This window comes from Gouania willdenowi, chromosome 19 (genome assembly GCF_900634775.1).
Source record: "Gouania willdenowi chromosome 19, fGouWil2.1, whole genome shotgun sequence".
NCBI classification, from domain to species: domain Eukaryota; kingdom Metazoa; phylum Chordata; class Actinopteri; order Blenniiformes; family Gobiesocidae; genus Gouania; species Gouania willdenowi.
Window position 1 is genome coordinate 20,225,341 of NC_041062.1, and position 16,807 is coordinate 20,242,147.

At 38.6% G+C, this 16,807-nt stretch overlaps 2 protein-coding genes and 1 long non-coding RNA gene across 6 annotated transcripts in view; 2 read left to right on the forward strand and 1 right to left on the reverse strand.

Moving 5' to 3' along the window:
• Positions 1-2,219, forward strand: part of radil2b (Ras association and DIL domains 2b) — a 31,760-nt gene extending 29,541 nt beyond the window's left edge. Inside the window, exons 17-18 of the mRNA XM_028476516.1 lie at positions 1,866-2,005; positions 2,086-2,219. Coding sequence (XP_028332317.1) covers positions 1,866-2,005; positions 2,086-2,185 — 240 coding nt within the window. The 3' untranslated portion in view covers positions 2,186-2,219. The remainder of the gene's footprint in view (positions 1-1,865; positions 2,006-2,085) is intronic.
• On the reverse strand, positions 1-6,045 carry LOC114481576 (uncharacterized). Its single transcript, XR_003676254.1, has 3 exons — positions 5,884-6,045; positions 2,254-2,350; positions 1-2,141 (listed from the first exon to the last, which is right to left on the reverse strand). It is a non-coding gene; the product is annotated as an uncharacterized LOC114481576 (long non-coding RNA).
• Positions 5,765-16,807, forward strand: part of sult2st2 (sulfotransferase family 2, cytosolic sulfotransferase 2) — a 15,160-nt gene continuing 4,117 nt past the window's right edge. For 3 of the 4 annotated variants that reach the window (XR_003676253.1, XM_028476519.1, XM_028476517.1), the window contains exons 1-3: positions 5,765-5,976; positions 15,418-15,629; positions 15,895-16,039. Coding sequence is in view for 3 of the 4 variants with exons in the window: in XM_028476519.1 (XP_028332320.1) it covers positions 5,838-5,976; positions 15,418-15,629; positions 15,895-16,039 (496 nt within the window). In the remaining variant the exon portion in view is untranslated. The remainder of the gene's footprint in view (positions 5,977-15,417; positions 15,630-15,894; positions 16,040-16,807) is intronic. The other variant, XM_028476518.1, reaches the window with a different exon arrangement.

The following is a 16,807-nucleotide window of genomic DNA, read 5'->3' on the forward strand; positions in this document are numbered from 1 at the left end:
GTCAAAAGTTTTTATTACAGTAAACAATATAATTTTTAATATGATGTACATAATATACAAATATGCAAAGTGCCATAAAACACAGTGACTGTGATTCAGTAAGACATTAAAAAGGTGAGCAGTGCTGGCTTGTTTTTGTCACCATTTTTTTTGGCAAAATGATTGACTGTGTTTGCTGTAATGTTTGTGTCTTAGAATAGTTTATATGGTTAAAACGAAAGACTAACTAACAGTATATGATACTTGTGATATGCCGCTGTATTTTTGAAGCATTTATTTTAATCCCTTAAAGGAGTAGCAGGCAGGATCTTGAAATCAGACTCCATAGTGACACCACGGTGGTTAGTGTAACTGCAGTCTTCAGTCAAGCCGCCGCGAGGGCGCAAATCAACCTTTTAGCACCGGAACTGATACTGTGACTAGAGGATGGATACCCGACGGCACCGGACTGGTTGGGTTTGGACAGATATTTAGAACAGGTGTTCGGGTTCGGTCACATAGTGTTGTTTGCGCGCAGCGTTCTTCCTTTCCTGCGGCAGCAGGAGGTCAATTCCAAAGGAATACACCGTTGAAATATTCCTTTTTCTGCATAATAATGTGAATTATCCTTATTTTTCAATTGGTAACACTTAAATGATTCAAGTTATGTAAAATTAAGTCCATAAATTTGATTAACTCAGTTGATTTAAATCTATGTTTATGTCTGATTCTTCTGAAATGTCAAAAAATATCTATTTAGTCTTTTATTATGGTCTACTGCCAGTGGTCATTCATATATATTAATGTATATAAGTACCGCCTTTGTCCTATAGACCCCTATACAAATGGAAACGAGTGCCGTGATCGCCCATTCAATAGGTTTTGACTTCCTGTAGCGGAGACTGTCAATCAAAGTGAATACGGAACTGTGCACGTAAACAAGGCCGCATGTCACAACAGCAAACAGGTGATCATGATTTTGGCTCCTACCTGACCCATAGACCTATATCAATGCGACCCGATACGACCTTATTATGTTCCGCGATGCGCGTGCAGAAAAATAGAGGTGTGGCCTCTGGTAGATTGCAGAGGCAGTGGGAGGAAGTGAGGCTGTTTAGAGCGCGACATCGAGACGCTGAGTTTGAGTTTACTTTATTTAAAATAGGGTCAATATATATTAATGAACATATACATGTAAATATGCAAGATTATAGCCAACGGCTAATTTCCATCTTTAGTCCCTTCGGCAGGTGGGTTTCTCAGACGCTTCTCAGAAACTCCAGATATCAGCTTTAAGTCACATTGTCTTCATCATTTAATTGTTTTAAAATGTATGTTTTGCATCAGTCCAACTTGTAACAAAGGCAAGTCAACTTTAAGCAAACTTCAAACTTTCACTTGTTCCAACTCAATAATTTGTGTAACCCAGAAGTAACCCACCTCAAGGCTGCAGCACTAGTTTGTGGTAAAGGGCCTTGCTCAAGGGTCCATCGCTATTACCCACAGTAGGACTTACACAGCGACTCTCTGGTTACAAAGCCACTTGCGTAACCATTAGGCCACCACTTCGCTTGCTTGTATCATTGCTTAATGAAAATTCATTTTTATCGTTACGAAATTGTAATTAAGTTTTAAGTTGGCAGAAAATATAAAACTAAACAAAATCTGATTTGTTTTCTCTAGGAAACATAAGGATTCAGGTTCACTCAAATGAGAATAGCAGGTTGTAGACTTCCTTCACTAAAGCAGAAATCTAAATAAAACTCACTCAGAACTTTGAGTTACTTCAACTTCTGCTGAAATACCATCTTTAGAGTATGAAGCAGCATGTGATTGTACAGACTGGTGTGTAAGGGAAGTAAAGGAGGTGACGCTACATGTTGCAGGACACTTCGTTGCCAGTGAAGGGCATCTTCATCCGTGCAGTCGTCCCAGAATCTCCTGCAGCTCTGAGCGAGAAGCTGCTAGCGGGGGACCGCATCCTGGCTGTTAACGGAGTCAGTCTGTTTGGATTGGACTACCACAGGTAACTACGCCCAACACCATGTGTGTCACTGTTCAATACATTGTTATCATTATCTGTCCCTGTGTCTTTGTCCTCGTCAGTGGGAGAGAGCTGATCCAGTCTGCTGCTCCAAGGCTACGGTTACTGGTTGCCAGATCTGAATGGATGACCAAAGCATTACAGGCTGAATGCTCATGCTAATGGGAAGATTGTTGATGGACTTTTGATGCACCACTAACATATACAGACAGATTGAATAAATGAGCTACCTTTGTACCCACTGCTTTATGACGTTTGTAATTAGCCATGACAGTCTGTCCAGCGTGTTCTGGGTCTTCCTCGGGTCTCCTACCGGTGGGAGGCAACCTGAACACATCACCAGGGAGGCGTCTTAATCGATTTGAAATCAATGCATAATATATCAGAGGAATCAGAAAATGTGATTAAAAAACAAACACCATTCTGACCAATAAGAATTTTGACACTCTGGAACTGCACATGCGTGACCTGGGGGGAGTCATAGGTCAAGAGGTATAAAAACATAACAAACACTCTGTTGATATTTCCAACCTAACAGGGTTTGTAATGTTATTCCAGAGATCGTTAGTGTTTTAATAGTGTTTATATTATTATTATTACACATACGAGGAGGTGACCAGGATGTCACTTACAGTTGATCTGAGCACTTTTAAAAACCCATGGGAGCAGCTCAGCAGCAGTATGGAAGTGAGGGCAGTCCCCTTGCTTCCTCACAGGTGACCCCTCGAGAACAAAACTACAGACTACCTGGGTCTCCAGCGGGCTTTCGGCACTTTTGGAAAACTGATGAGAGAAGCAGTATTAAAGCAAACGACCTCCTCTGCTTCCACACTTTATTTTTGGTAGGTTTTTTTTTTTGTAGTTGTTTTAACAACTGTGTTTTTGAGTTTTTGAAAAACGCTTATAAAAATAATGTATTATTATTATTATTGATGGTAAAGTGAGATTTCCGAGTGTGAAAAGGACAGTATGAGTTCTCACTTTGAAAAGGTAAATTTACGAGGTCCACCATTCACTAACCAGGTCCATGATTAGTTTTATTAAACTATTATTTTACAAATAAGAAGGAAGTGCACAAGATGGACAAGCAGATAAGTGAAACAGCATTGTTTAGCTGATTGATCACTGTTGAAAAGCCAGGAAAAACCTGAATTTTAGCTTGTGTGCAGCATTAGCTTTAGCAGCTAACTGCATTTCTACCTTAGAGACCGATACCACGTTTCTGCAATTTTGTTTTTTCAAAGGATCAATGCTCCAATGGGGAATAAATGATGTAAATCTCTGTCAGACTCGCTGTTTACACCATCAGTTATGGAGAGTTCATACCTCTTGACCTTTGACCTCATGCACGAGAACTGAACCAGAGCGAGAGTGTGAAAAGGCTTATTCAAACCAGTTTGAATCTGAAGCACCAGGATGCAAAGTGAACATGCAGCAACCAAACACCTGCCTGCAGTCTGAGAAAAACCTTCAACATTCCATTTCATCTGATAATTACAAATGATTTTTTCAATTGAAATGCTCTCAGTAATACTGCTAACATATTTTAATATTCACCAAATGGATCAAATCATTGAAAAACACAAGATACATTCAGAGCTTTTCCTTCCAAAGTAGATTCCCAAACAACGCACTTGGTGAGTTTTTAGGAAATGTCTGGGTATGAGCTGTTAATATGCAGCAGATACAATATATTTAATATTATATATAACATACAAGTAAACGGGAAAAAGTAGTCTTTAATGATGATATTTATTTGTAAAGATTTGTCTCAACCCCATCCAACTAGCTTTAGTATATCACGTGGAAGATCATTTAGACGTCTGATAGTATCTCATAATTATGACTGTCCCATAATTATGAATTAGTATCTCATAATTACAACTTAGATTTTTTTTTTTTTAATTATTATTATTTTACTTTCCCTAGTTGTTTGTTGTTGTTTTTTTTTTTTTTCATTGGCAGGAATGGGCTTCCTATTTATGGAAGCCTGTTTCCGCCACTAAAAAAAAAAAAAAAATCACCAAGGAAAGTCATAATTATGGGAAACAAAGTAATAATTATGAGATAGAAAGTCATAATTATGAGAAAGAAAGTCATAATTATGAGAAAGAAAGTCATAATTATGAGATAGAAAGTCATAATTATGAGATAGAAAGTCAGAATTATGAGAAAGAAAGTCATAATTATGAGTTAGTAAAGTCATAATTATGAGATAGAAAGTCATAATTATGAGATACTTAAACACATTTACAGCAGCTTGTTCATGTGTTGAGCTGACACTGAGAGATGGCTGATAAGACTATCGACGACTACTTTAGACGGGGCTTTACAAATGATGAAATACTTTGTTTGCTTGCAAATTCACATAGAAATATGCTGAGTAAACGCACCCTTGAAAAGATACTAAGCAAAAAGAGGCTCTGGCATCAAAAGGATAAAACTGAGAGCATGGTTTATTGACCAACAAATGGAGATTTCTGGTCAGTACCATGGGTACAGATGGATGTACCAAAAATGTTTCTATCTCATAATTATGACTTTACTAACTCATAGTTATAACTTTCTTTCTCATAATTATGAATTTACTAACTCATAATTATGACTTTCTTTCTCATAATTCTGACTTTCTTTCTCATAATTATGACTTTCTAGCTCATAATTATGACTTTCCTTGGTGATTTTTTTTTTTTTTTTTTTAGTGGCGGAAACAGGCTTCCATAGGCTTCCATACTTCTCTCTTCACACATATGAAAGAAAAAATTAAACAAGAAAAATAAAAGTTAGGTTGTACATTCATCGTTTATGATTTTTAAAACTTTTTTAAATTGGGCTTTTTTTCTCAATTAAATAGAACTCAAAGTAAAAAATACTAGTTACTTACATAGTCACCCTCTATGTTTATTTTTGGTAATAAATCTTGCATACAGTAAACATCTCATGTATAAACTTAAAAAAGAAGAGACCAAATCTTGCACAATTTTAACATAATTTATTTCCCTCAAAGGCATCTGTATAAAATAAAAGGTTGTTAAAATGTACAATTTTTATTTAAATAAAATAACATCAATGAATTCAATTTTTTATTTATTTATTTTTTTTTTTTAAATGCTCAGGCTCCAAGTATAGATACACAAAAGCCGATTTTTTTAAAAAAAAAAAAAAAAAAAAAAAAATCAATGCTGTTTTGGTTCATTACGTTTAATCTGATTGGTCGGCTATGATGTGTTGCATTTGATTGTTGTCTGGTCATTTTCATTGTTTGTAGTTTTATAGTTTCACAATGTCCGTTTTAGATAATAATAATAATAATAATAATAATAATAATAATAATAATAATAATAATAATAATAATAATACTTAGTAACGGATGGGTGTAGAAATATAACTCATTACTTTACCGTTTTTAAAACGTACAGGTAAAAGTACTGATTTAGAAATATACTCATAAAGTACAAATACTCATAAAAGCAACTCAATTATAGTAACGTACTTGTAATCCCTTACTTTCACGTGTGTGTGTGTGTGTGTGTGTGTGCGTGTGTGTGTGTGTGTTTGTGTGTGTGTGTGTGTGTGTGTGTGTGTGTGTGTGTGTGTGTGTGTGTGTGCGTGCCTTCTGGTAAAAACAATAAATTAAATTAAATTAATAGAAGTTTATTCTAAAAAAAAATAAATAAAATAAAAAATTTTAAAAATAGTGACGTCACTGTGTCAGTATAATGGTCAGTGGATGGAAAGCAGGGCCGTGTCTGTGGAGCGCGTGCACAGGCAGGTCTGCGTGTGAACTGGAACAGTTGTAGAAGCTACTGTCACCATGACCGAGGCTGAGCTGTATTCTCTGTATAAAGGCGTGTATTTACCCGCTGCTCTGCACCCTCCAACCAGTCTGAGCTTCTACCAACACTTCACCTTCCGCTCCGACGACATTCTCATCGCTACTTATCCAAAGTCAGGTAAGATACAGTCCAGCTACAGACACGGACACTGCTGAGGAACGGACAAAGTCCAGCTACAGACACGGACATGTCTGTTCATGCTAATAAATACTTCACGCACTCCTCTGTGCGTGTGTGCGCCGTATTCTAAAATATATTTAACCCTTGTGTGATGTTCATATTGTTGTTACTCAGCCAGTGTTTGTGGGTCTGATGGACACGTTCCATTTTGTGGCTTTTAACGCCTCACAATCAAACACTTTTATGTAAAAATACTGAACAGATGTCTACCTTATCCCAATTACAAGCAGTATAAACAATACATATGGTTAATATTTGCCCTTTACCTTTGTTAGGTCACATTTATAACTTATTATTTAAAACATGATAAAGAAAATCAATTAAAATCAAGATATGAGTGGAAAACATTTACAAGTGAAGCAAGGTTTTTCAAAACTACTGACTTTTATTTCTTTGAACTAGAAATTTAACCCATTCAGGTGCACAACACAAGCTCAACACATGAACACAGAGTAAACAAGACAACACATCAGCCCCATTGAACACATGGCCTTTAGCCACATGCTTATATAACACATGAGGGGCAGAGCTTTACTGTGTGTGTGTTGCAGATATACTTTCTGCACTTGATGCATGTATATTGTGTTTTCCTGTCCATCTTGGGTCCGCACACTTCGCACCGCTTCTTCTTGTTGCTGGTGTTCACAACCTAGAATAATGAAAAGATCAGGAATTTTACTACCACCTCTCTCTCTCTCTCTCTCTCTCTCTCTCTCTCTCTCTCTCTCTCTCACAAGACATGAGTGCCAGACATGTACTGCAACAGCATCACACACTTACTTCAGGCTCTGCAGATTGTGGTTCTGTAGGTTGGGTGGACAGGGCACCAGCATTCTCCTCCTGAATCCTCCTCACCATGGCTGTAGAGGCTGGGATTCTGGGGATCTGTTTTCTTGTCTCGATTTGTGGTCTCACCAATGCCTTTCCCAGATCCTCAAGAAAGAGCCGTCTTTTCTGGAGCTTCACTCGTTTCCATTCTGGGTTCAGTGCCATCCAAATGACAAAGGCATTGTACGCTGAGATGTCCAACATGTCAAAGAATATTACCAGTGGCCAGCGTAGAGTCCTCCGTTTGCAGCTGTAGGCCGTCACCAGCTTGTCCATGTTGTCAACCCCTCCTTTTATGGCATTATAATCCATGATGATCTCTGGTTTGTGATGTTCCTGGTCACAGATTCTTCCATCCCCGTGCAGTGTACTCATGAGTACCACATTCTTGCCTTTCTTTGGCACATAGGATACCAGGGATGTGTCAGCCGCGTAAACAAACTTGGAAGACTTGACAGGCCTGTTCTTTGAAGTCAGCAGTTGAGGTGGGAGCTCTGACCTGTTTTTCCTTATTGTTCCCACCATGGTCAGCTTCCTCTTCCGGAGCTCCTGTCCCAGTTTGTGCGAGGTAAAAAAATTGTCGCATGTGATGTTGTGTCCACTGAGTCCCTGAGACATGTCGAGGACAACTCTCATTCCTTGGTTTTTCTCTGGGGCTCCTCCATCAGGTTTCCCTGTGTAGACTTGTAAGTTCCAAGCATATGAGGAAGTGGCATCACAGGCAGCCCAGATCTTTATACCATACTTTGCAGGTTAAGATGGTATATACTGCCAAAAGGGGCAGCGGCCCCTAAATGGCATCATCTGTTCATCAATGGTGACATTTGGCCCAGGGTTGTACAGCAGGGGGAGGCGGCGCACCCACTTGTCCCACACTGTCCTGATGGCAGCTAGTTTGTCTCTCTGCCGTCGAGCTGGTCTGTCATCTCGGTTGTCAAAGCGGATAATCCTGGAAAGGATGTGAAAGTTTTCCAGAGACATTGTTGCACGGAAAATTTCTCTGCCAGTTTCTGCATCCCACAGGGATTTTGCGGATTCCCCTTTGGACCTGAAAACTCCAGCAAGGATGAGAACTCCAAAGTAAGCATGTATTTGGGTTTGGTCCATTTCCTTCCACCTCTCTCCAAAAACACGTCTTCCTTCTAAATTAGTGCAGTCAAGAATAATTTCCTGGATGGAATCTGTGATGAAAAGCTCAAAAGAAGACTTGATGTCCTGTGTGTGAGTAACTGCCATCCGTGTTGGCCCTGGTTGCATCCTTATCACATTGGCAGCCTTGCGGGGTGGCTCTTTTCTTGGGCGAGAAGACCATTCAATTTCAGAATTTTTTGACATCCATATTTCCTCACTTGCTCCATGCTGACTGGCTTGTTCTGGGCCTGGGGATGGCTGCTGACGGCCTGGTCCTGTGGCTCGTCTTTTTTTCGGAACTGGCTGATGCTCAATCTCATCATCTTCTTCAGAGTCACTGTCAGACTCTGAATTTTCAGAAATGTGATCCTCTTCTTCTGAAACCTCTTCTTCTGAATCCTCTCCCTCTACATCATCATTATCAAAAACTTCTCTCTCTTCTAAAATCAATTCCAGGGCCCTCTGCGCAGAGTACCTTTTGGCAATCTTGATTGGTTGTGATAAGAAACTACACTGGCAAAGCTATATTTATAGTGTCCCGCCTCCAATTTGTAGCAGATAGAGTGAGAAAATAAAGGTTCCCGCAAGACAGAGCAGGTGCAGAAACACAAAAGAAGCAGTTCCCACACAAGGTTGCAACATTGTTTGTCAACACTGTCTGCTCTCATTTTCTCGCACATTTGACCCTCTGATGTTCTGTGTCCCTACACTCTGATTATTTAATTAAATTATTTAATTGTATCATTTTTCTTTTAATAAAAACTGAAAACGGGTCCCACAGACCCGAACACCACACAAGGGTTAAACAAAGTAGTTCTAGTGTATGGCGGACGAGGAGTGTCACAATTAAATAAATATATAAATGTTAAATGGACTCGAATTATATAGCGCTTTATCTCCAAGCTGTGGCTACGGCTACGGGTACGTTAAACGTAACCATAGCTGTTACTCTATGGATACGCAAAGCCCCTCATTTCCCAGTTTAGGTCACGTGATAGGTGTACCACGTGACTTAAAGTTCCTCAATTTGTATTTTAGCTCATATTTATTTTTTAGCTACCCCGCTAACCCTTTTATTTTAGCCCTAACTGTAACTATAACTCTATTCCTAACTCTAACATAGCTTTATTCCTAAACCTAACCGTAACTCTAACCCATCCATCCATCCATCCATCTTCTCCCGCTTAGCCGTTTCCGGGTCGCGGGGGCGGCATCCTCAGTAGGGAGGCCCAGACTTCCCTCTCCCCGGCCACTTCCTCCAGCTCTTCCGGGAGGACCCCGAGACGTTCCCAGGCCAGGCGTGTCTCCAGCGTGTCCTGGGTCTTCCCCGGGGCCTCCTTCCGGAGGGACTTGCCCTGGAGGCGTTCAGGGGGCATCCTAATTAGGTGCCCGAGCCACCTCATCTGGCTCTTCTCGATGCAGAGGAGCAGCGACTCTACTTTGAGCCCCTCCCGAATGACTGAGCTTCTCACCCTATCTCTAAGGGAGAGCCCAGCCACCCTACGGAGGAAACTCATTTCGGCCGCTTGTACCCGTGATCTTGTTCTTTCGGTCATGACCCAAAGTTCATGACCATAGGTGAGGGTTGGAATGTAGACCGACCTGTAAATCGAGAGCTTCGCTTTTTGGCTCAGCTCCCTTTTTACAATGACGGACCGGTGCAGACTCCGCATCACTGCAGACTCTAACCCTAAAATGTTTATTATTGTCTGATAAGTATTTTTAAATGTGGAATTTGCCGTGTTAAATATGTTAAAATGAAAAAAATTATTTGTCAAATGTGGAATTCAAACCTACGTTAGCGGTGAATATGGTGCCTTAGACCACTCAGCTATCCCGGCACAGTGATAAACACAGGCACATTGCGCTTATGTAGAAAAGCTCCGGAAATGTACCTATAGTCCCTGGGGCTATGGCTACATTTAACGTACCTCCGGACATTTTCTTATCCCCACACTGAAGTTATGAAGACTGGGATCGAGTCCCCAACCTCTTGATTATGATAAATGACCCCCGCTACCACCTGAGCCACTGTCACAAATGTTAATTTGCCAAGATAGTTGAGCTGTCTAATTCGCTGTATTCACTGCTGTTGTGGGTTTTGCTAACGTGGGTTCGAATCCCACATTTGACAATTTTTTTTTTCATTTTAACATATTTAACACAGAAAATTCCACCTTTAAAAATACATTTCCAACAAAAATATATTTGTTTTATGGTCTGATTTTGCAGCACTTCATTCATAAGCCTTTTCACACTCTGGAACTGCGCATCTACGACCTGGGGGGGAGGGGTCATAGGTCGAGAGAGATAAAAACGTAAACAAGCTTGTTCACTCTGTTAATATTTCCAATCTAATAGTGTTTGTAATGTTATTCCAGAGATCATTAGTGTTTTAATAGTGTTGTTCATATTATTAATATTACACATATTCAGACTCAAGGAGGTAACCAGGGTTTTCCGCTGCTGTCACTTACACAGGGCTGCCAAGTTTCAGAAAATGACAAGAGTGAGACTTTAGTGACATGATGCGTTCCAGCAAAAAAAAAAAAAAGTGTCCTTTTTTAACATGGCTTTGTCCTGTTTTAACGTTGATTTATACCTTCAGACTGATGTCTTCACCTCCATGCCAGCGGCTCTCCCTGCACTGTAACCTCCTAATTAGGGATGTAACGATTAATCGTAAGGCAGTTAAAAATCGATTGATAGGTATCACGGTTGATATCGATTTTCTGACAATTGAATCGCAGTACTTTTTTTAACCAGCAGAGGGCCGGAAGTGTTGGCGGCGGGCGGAGTCTGCTAATACTTTCTTTCTGGCTGCCTTCTACTCTTAAATATGTTAATAAATGATTTATTACCCCTTTAGCACCGAAAGAATATCTGTAATATTACTTGAATACCTGTAAAAGTCACGTTTTTCTATTAGCTCTGTCTGCTAGCATAGCTTCTCTTCTTCACTGCAAGATATCTGCATGCCAACCGACCACTGGGTTACCAGCGCCCTCTGCTGGTCCAAACAAATGTGACGTAAATCAGTGCAATGACGGTTTTTTTTTTTTTTTTTTAAAGTCCAATTGTTAAGGCACAAAATACATTTTCAGTTGCACTTTTAAAAGAAAAATAACTATTATGCAGTTTTGCATTGTTTATTATAGAACCAGAATTTAAATGAATAGGCTTCATTTTAATTTGTATTATTCCTTTATTTATTTGATTCAAGATTTATTTTTAGTTAAATTGCATTGTTTTGAATAGTTTGTCAAGGAATTCCTTTGACAATGAAAAATAAAAGGAAAATAATACAGTATTTTCTAGTTTTTTTCCCAAAAAAAAAATTGTCTACAGTCCCATTTTGTAAATGAAAAAATTGTGAGAGAATCGTATCGGGAACCCAGTATCGTGAATCGAATCGTATCGGGAGTTGAGTGAATCGTTACATCCCTACTCCTAATGTTAGTTTTAATCAACCAGAAATTAGAAATGAAAACTAGGGATGTAACGATTAGGGATGTAACGATTCACTCAACTCCCGATACGATTCGATTCACGATACTGGGTTCACGATACGATTCTCTCACGATTTATTTTACAAAATGGGACTGTAGACAAATTTTTTTTTTGGGAAAAAAAACTAGAAAATGCTGTACTATTTTCCTTTTATTTTTCATTGTCAAAATAATTCCTTGATAAACAATTCAAAACAATGCAATTTAACTAAAAATAAATCTTGAATGAAATAAATAAAGGAATAATACAAATGAAAATGAAGCCTATTCATTTAAATTCTGGTTCTATAATAAACAATGCAAAACTGCATAATAGTTATTTTTCTTTTAAAAGTGCAACTGAAAATGCATTTTGTGCCTTAACAATTGGACTTTAAAAAAAAAAAAAACGATTGCACTGATTTACGTCATATTTGTTTGGACCAGCAGAGGGCGCGGGTAACACAGTGGTCGGTTGGCATGCAGATATCTTGCAGTGAAGAAGAGATGCTATGCTAGCAGACAGAGCTAATAGAAAACCGTGACTTTTACAGATATACAAGTAATATTACAGATATTCTTTCGGTGCTAAAGGGGTAATGAATCATTTATTAACATATTTAAGAGTAGAAGGCGGCCAGAAAGAAAGTATTAGCAGACTCCGCCCGCCGCCTACAATTGTTGATAGCGCCCTCTGCTGGTTAAAAAAAGTACTGCGATTCAATTTTCAGAAAATCGATATCAACCGTGATACCTATTAATCGATTTTTAACTGCCTTACGATTAATCGTTACATCCCTAGTAACGATTAATGGTAAGGCAGTTAAAAATCGATTCATAGGTATCAAGGTATTTATTTCATTCAAGATTTATTTTTAGTTAAATTACATTGTTTGAATAGTTCATCAAGGGATTCTTTTGACAATGAAAAATAAAAGGAAAATAGTACCGTATTTTCAAGTTTTTTTTCCCCCCAAAAAATAAAGGAATATTTTTCAGTCATTTAAGTACAGTCCCATTTTGTAAAATGAATCGTGAGAGAATCGTATCGTGAACCGAGTATCGTGAATCGAATCGTATCGGGAGTTGAGTGAATCTTTACATCCCTAATGAAAACTAACAAGAATTTTGACAAAATACATTTATTTGTCAATATTTCATTACAACCAACTCTCCATCATTTAGCTGGGGACATGTCTCATGTTGTAGGTGTTTGTCACAGATTTTGATGCCTTGATGACAGAGGTAGGGGGCTCCCACTTAAAACACTGTGTCTCCTTGTCTGCAACAGAAAGGACGTCATTAAAAAGCTAATAATATAAAAAACATTAAGTGATTTTTGATTGAATGAATGTCTTAGCAGCAGAGTTCATAACACTGGTAGTAGCTGAATAAGAGTTTTAATTAATTGAAGTTAATGTCTAGCACAGACACACACACGTAGGAGTGGGCGATATGGTGAAAAAAAAAATCACATCACAATTTTTTCTTTGTAAAATCACGATCACATCACAATTTTTTTTCATTCAGATCATTGAGACTATTTTAAAGTTATTTACCAATAAAACAAACCAATTCACTTACTACGAAAATTCATCACCCTAAATGGAAAAAAGGAATAAAAGATCATTTAAGACAAGGTTCATTTTCAAACATTTTTTTAAATTGTATGTAAGCAATCAAACTTTTTCCAAGTACTATTAACATCAAACAAAACATGTTCTGATAGTCACATACAGTCTTTTTACTTAGTTTAACTAAAGTGGTGTAGCATTAGCATTAGCAACACTTGCTACATAACAAGGCAGCAGATCAGTCTAGTGATTTCTATTTGTTATTAAAATAACACTCAAATCCTACTTTAAGCAGTGTTTGAACACCTCATTTCACACAGTTTAGACAATAATATCCTTTACAAGTTAAAACATTACTGTTATGGTTACATTAGGCCTGGGTGATATGGGCCAATATTCATATCTCTATATTTTTCCTCAAAATGGCAATAGGCAAAATAAACCATTTATTTTTATCAATAGTTTTACAAGAAAAACAATAATGGGTCAAAGTCAGTGGAGAAAAATGCCACAAATACCCTTTTATTAATCACTAGCAACACAATAACAATATTTTGTGTCACTTTTGACTTTTTCCTTCATTAAGGCTAAAATGTGCGTAGATGTGCGTGCGTGCGCGCGTGTGTGTGTGTGTGTGTGTATTGTGTGTGTGTAAGCGTCTGTGGGTGCTGACCAACCTTGAGTTGCAGCTGTGTTTATCAAGTGAGGCATGTGAGAGTTTCTGACCTTCCCAAGGAAGAAAGACAGACAGAGAGTGATTGAAAGTTATATCACGAGGCAGGCATACATTTAATTGATGCACTATATATATTTATATTTATCATATTTATCCTTTATTCTCTATCTAACCTTTTTTTTATCCCTCATCCTTTATATTTATCATTATTATTATTATTATTGTTGCTGGCTTGTTTCTTTGTTTTTTGTTTCGCGCACCGATTACCAAGTCAAATTCCTTGTACTGTCCTAAAAACTGTACTTGGCCAATAAAACATTTCTGATTTCTGAGCGGGTCAACTTCCTCCCTCTCTCTGTCTGCCAGAGGTGTTAACTTGTCACTCCTAACCACTGAAGCCTGCAATGATGCTGCAGCCAGAAGGTGTCAAATTGATACAGACTTCTGCAGCTATCAGACGAACTGCGGTAAACTTTTCTGCAGAATATCGGAAGTTAACAATTAACTGCAGACAGCGAGAGGAAGGGAAAGCATCTCAAGTCCCACGCCCCACCTAGTATATAAAGGCCATGTAGTTTGACCGTTAGAGAGGAGAGCTCGACATTAGTAGTCCTGTACAAACGGGGCTGAAGAGTTCTCCCCAGCGCTGATTAACCTTGTTTGTTCATCTTGTCTTGTTAAAACTATCAACTGTGATCAGTAAATCTCCGATTTTTTTACCCCAATTTTAGGAATAAAAGAACCCACAGTTAGAAAGAAACCAGAGATCTAACAGTTGTAATAGCCAGCATTCAACCCTTAGTGGCCAGTATACCGGACATTTTACAGCTAAATACACAAAATATAAATACTTTTACTAAAATGTGAAGAGCGGGACTAGGATCAATCATCAGCACTACCTAATACCCAAATACACATATATTCAGCAGAAAAAAGTTGGTTTGGGGTGTACTTACTCTTTAAGTTAACAAAGTAGTATCATTTTAACTTGTTGCTGAGAGTTACACAGGGTGTGTGTGCCGACACCCGGGGGGGGGAAGAAGCACGTGCAGCTGACATCTGGTTCTGTTGGGCTTGGGTCAGGTATGATATATTATCCATCCTGTGTGAGGAAAAACAAGGAGGGAGAGGTATAGAGACTGACATCTGGGGGCAGGGCTGTTTCTTGTTACACAAATGCGTAGGGCCCCACAAAGCCACTGGGGACCCCCAAAGCTCCTGTAGGCTACAGTCTGGTGTGGGATCAAGACTGACCAATTGCATTTTCAGTTCATGTTCTAATCAAGATAATTTCCATCATAATTATTCTGATTATCATTTTAGCTAAAAATAAACATTATAAAATCACATATTATCAATGCTTTCATTTATAAATTTTACGCTTTGTCTCTTTCTCCCCAAATCAAGAAACACTGTTCTAAAGGGCGGCATTTGGCCCCCGGACCTTAAGTTTGACACATGTGCTCTAACTTTATGAAGCCCAATCTCGTGAAATGTGTTGTTATTGACATAGCATATTCAACTTTATTTGTATAGTGCAATTTTATTTATATTTATACTATTATAGGGTTCCCTCTTATGGCTACTTTACATGTACCACTGGAATCCTTTGTTTTCCATTCTTTCTCTGCTTTAGTATATGTGACATGTTGCATGTGATGGTGTTGTTTCCTTTGTGCAGGTACGACTTGGACTCAGGAGATCATCCCTCTGATCATCAGTGGAGGCGATGCAGCATCTGTTGAGACTTTGCCAAACTGGGATCGTGTTCCGTGGTTGGAGGAGAGTCGAGCGTCCCTCCTGAAGCTTGAAGAGAGGCCGTCTCCTCGCATGTTCACCACACACTTCCACTATAACATGATGCCAGAATCCTTTTTCCAAGTCAGGCCAAAGGTGAACAATTCCACTTTCTTATGTTGTCTGTTTACAGTGTGGATGATTGTTGTCAGGGTCAGGATGAAATAGTTTGAATAAAACCTCTTGCTCTTATGACAATGTGAATTTTCATGATAGGAACAAACTAATTGATAATTAAGTTACCAAAACTAAAATTGATCCAAACAGCCATAAGTGATGTGCTTAAGTAACCATGAGCTGATGTTAACAGAAGCAGTTGTTAGTAAACTATGTAACGAAGTTCAATAAATAAATTGTGCAGCTCCTTTCCCACCTCCAGGTGATCTACGTCATGAGGAACCCCAAAGATGTCTTTACATCTGCATATCACTATTACGGGATCACATCCTTCCTGGTGAAACCAGGCTCACAGAAAGAGTTCCTCCACAAGTTCCTTGATGGAAAAGGTTGTTGCCCCAGTCCCAGGCACACACAACATCAGCTCCACCTTTATCCATGGAATGTTACTGAATACTAGAGTATAGTGTGAAAGCAGCAGTCATTGATAATGGTGGTCATTTCTTCCAAGATATGATAGATAGCTAGTGTTTTAGTGAAGCACGACAGTCTTGAAGTGGAAGTTGTCACGGCAAATTTGCGGTTGACCTCATTTGGAGACATGATTTATTGCTCTGGTTGAGTGATGGAGTCCAGTCGAAGCGTGATGATTTTATATAAAAAAAAGATTTATTATAAAACTAAATGAAAAGAGTACAAAGAAGCTTCCATCCTGTAAGAATGAAAGGCAGCCCACAACAAGGATGGTCAAAAAGTCTTGTGTCCGGCTCAGGATATAAATGACTGCCCAACAGTTTTACAGCTTAAGCTTTTATACAGATAGAAAAAAAAGTTACACCTTGAGAGAAAGAAAAGGAGGGAGTCAGATGCTCCCAACAGTTGAGACGTTGGAGCAATGATATGTCTTGATAATATGCGTGCGTCAGTTGGTGTGTGTGTGTAATGTGAATGTGAGTGAGTTCGGCCTTGAAGATTTCTGGTGTCTTATCTGTGTGTGCATGTGAAAGAATGTGAGTTTTTTTGTATGAGGCCTTTAGCAGAGACTGTCTGTACTCTTAATCTAACATGACTCAGCTGTTCAAAAGTGCAAAGAGTAAAGCAGTCATCATGTATTAAAACACGACAAATTGTACACATGAACACACATTTGATGATAT